Raw genomic sequence first — 9023 nt, 5'->3', positions numbered from 1 at the left:
ACTCGCCGGGGATGGAAAGAGGTCGGGGAAGCAGCTGGAGGGCGCGCCTCTGTTGGGGTGGAGGCGCGCCCTCACCGGCGCCGTACGGTGGCGAACGGAGGAAAATCCGCCCCTGAGAATCCCTATATATATATATATATATATTGTTCAACTAACATTCCATTTTAGTAACTTGTTATATTTATAATATTATTTCTCTTCAATTCATTCGAGTAAAATTAATGCATCCCTAAGAATAATGTTTTATGCCTTCTTTTCTTAAAGGTGGTCTTTGATTGCTGGACGGCTTCCCGGAAGAACATCAAACGATGTGAAAAACTATTGGAGTGCTCGACGAAGAAAAAACATAAACTTCGGCATCACGAATCATAATTATAAGCCTCCAGAAATAACAAAGACTACAGTAATAAGACCTCGACCACGAACCTTCACCAAAAGTTTACATTATTTGAATGCTAAAGTTACAACTTCAAATCCTATTGAATTAGGAAATAGTTCATCGTCAACATCACCACCTATGGAGAATGGAATTGATGACTGGAAAACTCTACTACATGAAGATGTCCTGACAAACTTTTGGGTTGAGGATACAGCCTCAATGTCAAGTATAGGTGTCAATTCTACTGAGAAAGGTTTTGAAATGGACCTGTGGCAGTTTTTACAAGAAGAAACAAGGCAATAAGATTCAGACAGTTTGGTTCTCTTCAGTGTTGGTGTAGAGAATAAAACAATTTCAATCTAGCTAGTCTGTATTGTTAAACAAATCTCATTTAGATTTTTTTTTTATTGTTTCATTTTGAAAATGTTTTGTTGAATTGACGTTTTCGTAGTATTTGCTTAATAATTCGAATCATGTTATCATTGTTGGGTTACCTTATAATTTTCTGATGTTGTATTTTTTTTTGATGGAATGGACGTCAAGCCTTTGATAAACCAAGAAGAAATGATAATTACAACATGACATGCCCGCAAGGGCACGAGAATGAATGTCATGCAAGGGTGCTCAAGAGCATCCTACCGAAACTACCATGAAGGTACTCAAAACTAAAAAAACCAGAAAAACTGAGAACTAACAAATGACAGAAAGAGTTAGAGCCTCCAACCCTAGCCAATTATTCCAAGTTACCGGACTACCCTACATAGAGGGAGTAGTTCCGGCGACTTCACCCGTCTCCACCGCCATATCCTCAGGTGCAGTACCAATCGAGGCCTTCGGTGTAATGCTAACCGAATCCTCCTCTCCCAAATTCAGAGTCCTTTTTGCAAAACCGAAGGACCTCTTCTTAGACTTGGAGCTCTTAGTTTGTGCTTTCGCCTCCAATTGCCAAGGATGGATTACCTCTTCCTTCTTCTTGTTCAGAGAGCCTAACGGACGCCCAACTTTACGTTTCTTCGGGGGAGAAACAATCAACGACCCTGCCAAGTGAGGGAGAGAAAGCTCTAGGACCGGACCGAGCGTAGGATGCTCCTCTGACTCAACCACCACCATGCCTTTCGGATGCTTACCTTGGTCTTCAAGCATTAAGGACGCAGCCGACCGTTTCTTCCCAGAAAATACAAGCGGCATGGACTTGGCTTGAGAAACCAGAACTGGAGCTTGAGGAGCGACGACCGATACCGGATTAGGACGACGTTGGAGGGAGGTAGTAAGCGCTGCCGCCGTCATACCCGGTTTGGACAAAACAAAACCCGAAGCTGGAAACGGGTTTACAATAGAGGAGCTGCTGCTAGGGTTCGGGTTACGGATAACCCTACATCCATATCCTTGCTCTCCCGCTGCCGCCGACATGTTTGGAGGACCTTGACACCCTCCGGCTTTGTGTTCCAACAAACCACAAACCCTGCAAAAGTCGCACATACACTCATATTTGAATGTGAGCATTGTAACAGTCAGATCAGCACCTTCACCAAACTCAAATCGCATGGGAGGGAACGCCTGCTTCACTGGATCAGAAATCTGATGATCAATACGAACCCTAGCCTTGGAACCGTTGAGCAGCCTAGGGTTGTCATGAGTGATGATACGGCCGAGCGTTGAACCCACCATGTAGAGCGCCTGCTTGGTCATCAGATCCGGTGGGAGGCCAAAGACTTCGACCCACACCGGGACAGAAACAATTGGAACCGCCGCTGCATCAAAGCGGCCATCATACTCAGCCAAAGCAAAAACCGTTTTCCCAAAAAACGACGGTTCGCTCTCCATCATCTCCTTCCGGTCAGCCGCCTCCGTGAACCGAAGGATATATCTCTCACCTTGTGGCCGGATGGTGAGCTGATTGCGCAATCCCCAAAGGGAACCCATCGTGGCCATGAAAGCCTTAGGCTCCACCTTCTTCTTCGAAGAAAGAAGCCTTCCTACTGCATAAGAATGGCCTGAAAAAGCCGTTGCCCCCGCTACCCCGAACGAGACCCTCCCGTTCTCCGAGATCGCCATCGCCTCCGCAAGCCGGGAAACGTCGTCAACCATCGTTAACGAGAGATGGGGTTGCCAAAAGTTTCTGAAACCCTAGAAAACCCTAGAGAGAGAGAGACTTTTTTTATTTTTTTTTAGGTTTAGTTGTCTATTCTGATGTTGTAGTTTGTTTAATACTACTATAAACTATAAGGTGATTCTGTTCAAACTGTTCAACACTACTTTACTGAATTTACACTGACTTGGAAGCATAGTTATAACTCCATATTTTGCACTTTGAAACTGAACCAAAACAACTGAGTTTAAAACCCTAAGGCAGCGCCGCCCGTGCATTTGTTACCAAGTTGCCGTTTCCACTACCGGCGATATCAAACCCTAGCAATGCTCCAAGGTAACATCTTAGTATGGAATTGTCAAGGCATTATCAATAAGGAGACCCAACGAGCGTTAGTTGACCAGGTTCGCGCAAGAAAACCAAGTATCACCTTCCTCTTAGAAACCCTAGCCCAAGCAAATACCATCTACCATATCAAGCAATGTCTCGGCTTCAAAGATTTTTTTCGTGTACCTCATGAAAATTCGAGGGGTTTAGCGATCCTTTAGAATGATGACACTCATGTTGAGATCCAAGGATGGTCAGCAAATCATATTGATGTTGTCATTGGAAAACCTGGGATGCCATTATGGCATTTCACTGGTATATATGGAATAGCAGCAAGAGGAGGTCGAGATCACACATGGAATCTGATTCGATCTTTGGCAGCATCGGTTACACTATCAGAAGAAAAGCTTTAGCCGACGAAAATAAAAAAACCAGGCCGACAAATTATTTTTTCATCGGTTAAAGTCCACGTTAGCCGACGAAATTTTCCTTCGTCGGCTAATTTAAAATTTCGTCGGCTATACTATACTTTAGCCGACAAATTTTTTTTTTCGTCGACCAAAGTTTCCTTTCGTTGGCCAAAGTTTTTACTCGTCGGCTAAAGTATTTAAGTAGACAAAAAAAAATCTCGTCGGCTAAAAGAAAAACAATAAAATGTTGTATAACTTGCTTAGTAGGTTTTAAACAAATACACAACTTTGTGAACCAACTCTACATAGAAGCAAAATTAACAAAAATCTCGTGAAAGAAGATGTGTTTAGAATGGTGAAATACGGCTATGGTTAAAAAATCACGTAAATCAGGTAACGTCTCTGATGTAGAGCAATCGAAACCCGGTATGCTGCAGATTTGGCATTCGGTGTCCGATTGACTATTGTGATACCTTTCCGGAAGCGTAACGGCCCTAAGAGTCAAACTCATTGCTTTGCCATGATATATGAGCCTTTTTGGCTATCCGGGTCCATTTAGGGCTTCAAAATGCAGTTTTCTTATTTCCGATTAGAGTTGACCGTTTCGATCGAGCCCTTAACGTTGTCGAATCCAGTTGAATTTTTTACCATAGACATCTTTCGTCATAATGATGATATCTGATGGTCGAATTTTGGTTTGTGAATTTTAGTCATCGGAGTCACAACGTGTCTACTAATGTTGTATAACTTGTTTAGAAGGTTATACAACTTTGTGAACCAACTCTACATAGGAAGCAAAATTATCAAGAATCTTGTGAAATAAGATGTGTTCAGAATGGTGAAATACAGCTACGGTTCAAAAATCACATAAACCGGGTAAAGTCTCGGTGCCGATAGTAGCGGTCAACCCTATTTACCGTTATTATTCCCTATAGAGAGCCCTATCGTCGGAAGGTATATGTCTCAAAATTTTTATATGGGCAGTTGCGTCTCATCTACGTGAGAATTTTTCATGTGGAAGGTTTGACCAAACTATGTAATATAGAGGGAGATATGAGCGTTTTCATGTGATAAATGACGATGGATTAGGGTTGACCGTTTCGATCGAGCCCTTAACGTTGTCGGATCCAGTTGAATTTTTTTACCATAGAAATATGTCGTCATAATGATCATATCTGACGGTCGAATTTTGGTTTGTGAATTTTAGTCATCGGAATCACAACGTGTCTACTAATGTTGTATAATTTGTTTAGTAGGTTATACAACTTTGTGGACCAAATCTACACAGGAAGCAAAATTATCAAAAATCTCGTGAAATAAGATGTGTTCAGAATGGTGAAATACGGCTATGGTTCAAAAATCACGTAAATCAGGTAACGTCTCGGTGCCGATAGTAGCGGTTAACCCTATTTACCGTTATTATTCCCTATGGGGAGCCCTATCGTCGGAAGGTAAATGTCTCAAAATTTTTATATAGGCGGTTGCGTCTCATCTACGTGAAAGTTTTTCGTGTGGAAGGTTTGACCAAACTACGTAATATAGAGGGAGATATGAGCGTTTTCGTGAATTTATAGACTTTAGCCGACGAGGTATTAAAAAAGTCGTCGGCTAAGGTCAAATTTTTTTGCGGTAAATTCAAAGGACTTTAGCCGATGAAAATATATGAAAAGTCGTCGGCTAAAGTCGAAAAAAAATTTGGCGGCAAACCAAATTTGAGAGAAAATTTTCAAAGGACTTAAATCGACGAAAATATATGATTTCATCGGCTATTGTCAAAAAAATTTTGGCGGGCAACCAAAATTTTCAAAAGAGTTTAGCCGACGAAAATAAAGAATTTCGTCGGGTAAAGTTCTTTATATAGGAGTTTTACCGGAGGTGGATGGTGAGAAGTAAAAAAATCAGAAAAAGTTACTGTTTCGCCTGCCAGATTTTCTTCTCGGCCTAGCTCCGTCGTGAAGCCACCGGAGACCGCCACACTTGTCCCAAAAGCTTCGCCGTCGTCTCTACTTCATTGCTGGACAGGTGGTGCATCGAGTGGCGTCGCCGTGAGGGATAAATAGAGCTCCAAAACTCTGCCGGTTCGGATTCGGTGTCGATTGAATTTCTCCTTCCTCAGGTCACCATTTGGTGAGTTCTATATATGGATAAGTTGAGTTTGATTAGTACTACATTCCCCTAGAATTTGGTAGCTCGATTCGATGTGTGTGAGGAGAATCGAAGATTTGAAATTTTTAGGGTTTAAAATTGGGGATTTTTATATTTTGATTCAATTGACCTGTTTAGGCTTAGAATTAGGCTTCGACTTCTTCTAGAAAGTTGTTCGAAATGTTGAGAGAAAGATTCTATCAAATTTTGGTGGTGATTGGAGGTGGCCTAAAGTTTTTGCAGTTTTTTTTTTCAAAAACCAGCAACTTTAGCTGACAATATTTAAATACTTTAGCCGAAGATAGTCATCGGCTATAATATTTTTTAATTTTTTTTATAAGGTTTAGCCGACGAATTATGGCATGTTTCGTCGGCTAAACACTTCTAAAGTCGACGAAACAGATTATATTTCGTCGGCTATAGTTATTTTTTAATTTTTTTAATGTGCTTTCATCTCTTCTCCCGGGGGAGTGGTACGTGTCTTTGCCTTTGGGTGATGTGTTTAAAATTGAGTGGGTATTTAGGTCTTGTGAAGTTCTAGTTGAGGGGTATAACTTGGAGGCAAATTTAATTCCGTTAGAGATGGTTGATTTTGATGTGATTTTGGGGATGGATTTCTTAGAGGCACATCAGGCTTTGGTTGATTGTTTCCAGAAAACTGTAGTGTTCCGAAGTCCGGGGAAGCCAGAGATTACATTTTGTGGAGAGCGAAATGTTTTGCCATCTTGCTTGATTTCAGCAGTAACAGCAGGAAAATTGCTGAGTAGGGGTTGTCAGGCATATTTGGCTCATGTTGTGGATACTCATATGGGAGTTCTTAAGGTTGAAGACATTCCTGTAGTTAAAGAGTTCTCTGATGTTTTTCCTGAGGAGTTACCTGGTTTACCTCCTGCAAGGGAGATAGAGTTTACCATCGAATTACTTCTTGGAACAGCCCTTATTTCTCAGGCACCCTACAGGATGGCCTCGACGGAATTGAAGGAGTTGAAGGTCCAATTGTAGGAGTTAGTGGACAAGGGTTTCATAAGGCCTAGTATGTCTCCTTGGGGTGCCCCAATATTGTTCGTTAGGAAGAAGGATGGTAGTATGAGACTGTGCGTTGATTATAGGAAGTTGAATCAAGTTACTGTGAAAAATAAGTATCCTTTGCCCCGCATAGATGATTTGTTTGATCAGTTGAGGGGTGCTAAAGTTTTTTCCAAGATTGACTTGAGGTCCGGGTATCACCAGTTGCGGATTAGAGACTCTGACATAGCCAAGACTGCCTTTCGGTCACGCTATGGTCACTATGAGTTTGTGGTGATGCCGTTTGGGTTGACAAATGCACCCGCTGCTTTCATGGATTTGATGAATAGGGTGTTTCGCCCATATCTAGACCGTTTTGTCATTGTGTTCATTGATGATATTCTGGTCTATTCAAAGAGTGAGAAGTTACACTCTAAACATTTGAGTCTGGTGCTTCAGACTTTGAGGTGTGCAGAGCTATATGCCAAGTTTAGTAAATGCGAGTTTTGGCTTGATAGTGTTGGATTTTTGGGCCATGTTATTTCAGCTGAACGTGTTAGTGTGGATCCTCAAAAGGTGGAAGCGGTGACTAATTGGAGTAGACCTAATAGTGTAACGGAGATTCGTAGTTTCTTGGGTCTAGCAGGCTATTATCGTCGTTTTGTACGAGATTTCTCTAAGATCGCCGCTCCACTTACAAGATTGACGAGGAAAGGAGTTAAGTTTGAGTGGTCTAAGAAATGTGAGCAGAGTTTTCAGGAACTCAAGAATCGGTTAACTAGTGCTCCTGTTTGGCTTTGCCTGATGATAATGGAGAATATGTGATATATTGTGATGCATCAAGAGTGGGTTTGGGTGGTGTGCTTATGCAGCATGAAAATGTAATTGCTTATGCTTCTAGGCAACTTAAGCCGCATGAGTTGAATTATCCAACCCATGATTTAGAGCTTGCCGCGGTGGTTTTTGCATTGAAGTTGTGGAGACACTATCTTTATGGAGCTAAGTGTCAGATCTTTACGGATCACAAAAGTCTTCGATATATTTTTACGCAAAAAGAATTGAATTTGAGGCAAAGGAGGTGGATGGAGTTGATTAAAGATTATGATTGCACTATTGAGTACCATCCTGGAAGAGCGAATGTGGTGGCAGATGCTCTTAGTCGGAAGCCTACCTGTAGCTTATCCTATGTGAGGACAGTTCGACTTCCTCTTCTTTATGAACTACGAGCTACAGGAGTTGATTTGTCTGTGGATAGAGTTGGTATTTTGGTTGCTAGTTTCCATGTGAGACCGATTCTGATTGACAGAGTGCGAGAGGCACAATATCAAGACCCTTCCATTGTCCGCTTGATTGAAAGAACACGTGGTGGCACCACGGTGGGATTCTCCATTGGAAAAGATGGGGTATTATTATTTAAAAATAGACTTTGTGTGCCGAAAAGGAATGAAGTGCTGAAGCAAGAGATTTTGGAGGAAGCTCATAGTTCTCCTTATGCGATGCATCCTGGCAGTACTAAGATGTATCGGACTTTGAGAGAATTTTATTGGTGGCCAAATATGAAGAGAGAGATTGCGGCTTTTGTGAGTAGATGCTTGGTTTGCCAGCAGGTGAAAGCTGAAAGGCAGAAACCAGCAGGGTTGCAACAACCCCTGGAGATTCCAGTGTGGAAATGGGATCATATCACTATGGACTTTGTTTATGGTCTACCTCGCTCTCGAGATGGTCATGATGGCATTTGGGTGATTGTTGATCGACTTACCAAATCAGCACACTTCCTACCGGTTAATAAAACCTATAAATTGGAGCAATTGGCGGAATTGTATGTAAATGAGATTGTTAGACTTCATGGGGTGCCAGAATCTATAGTATCTGATCGGGATCCCCGTTTTGTGTCAAAGTTTTGGAAAGGGTTACAGGCGGCTTTAGGGACTCGATTATGTTTTAGCACTGCCTTTCATCCACAAACCGATGGGCAATCCGAGAGAACTATTCAGACCTTAGCAGATATGTTGAGGTCTTGTGTGATGCAATTTAGAGGGAGTTGGGATAAGAAATTGGCTTTGATGGAGTTTGCCTATAATAACAGTTTTCATTCTAGTATTGGTATGACACCATTTGAGGCCTTATATGGGAGGCAATGTCGTACACCCTTATGCTGGAATGAAGTGGGAGAAAGAGAATTTGCTGCTCTAGAAATTGTATTCCATACTAATGAGAACATCAAGGTAATCAGAGGTAGACTCAAGGCAGCTCAGAGTAGGCAGAAAAGTTATGTAGATAACCGCAGAAGGGACCTTGAATTTCAGGTTGGCGATTAGGTTATTCCTGAAGTTATCCCCATGGAAGGGTGTGATTCGGTTTGGGAAACGTGGAAAACTTAGCCCAAGGTACATCGGTCCTTATGAAATTACGGAGCGGGTTGGCCCAGTAGCTTATCGTTTGAGATTATCTCCAGAGTTATCCAGGATCCATGATGTTTTCCATGTGTCTATGCTCCGTAGGTATGTAACCGATCCTTCTCATGTCTTGCAAGAGCAACCCATTAGTTTAAAGAAAGATTTGACCTACGAAGAAGAACCGGTTCAAATCTTAGATCAAAAAGAGAAAGTGCTGAGAAATAAGACGGTTCGACTTGTTAAAGTCCTTTGGAGAAGTCATTAGGTTGAGG

The 9023-nt window shown here is 41.9% G+C and overlaps 1 protein-coding gene across 1 annotated transcript in view; it reads left to right on the top strand.

The window, feature by feature from the left end:
* Positions 1–682, top strand: part of LOC101294492 (transcription factor MYB113-like) — a 2071-nt gene extending 1389 nt beyond the window's left edge. Inside the window, exon 3 of the mRNA XM_004304799.1 lies at positions 265–682. Within this exon, the coding sequence (XP_004304847.1) occupies positions 265–682 (418 nt within the window). The remainder of the gene's footprint in view (positions 1–264) is intronic.
* Positions 683–9023: the final 8341 nt, after the last annotated feature.

The sequence above is a fragment of the Fragaria vesca genome, linkage group LG6, assembly GCF_000184155.1.
Source record: "Fragaria vesca subsp. vesca linkage group LG6, FraVesHawaii_1.0, whole genome shotgun sequence".
Classification (NCBI taxonomy): Eukaryota; Viridiplantae; Streptophyta; class Magnoliopsida; order Rosales; family Rosaceae; genus Fragaria; species Fragaria vesca.
The sequence above is the reverse complement of the archived record's forward strand: the minus strand, read 5'-3'. Positions and strand labels throughout refer to the sequence as shown.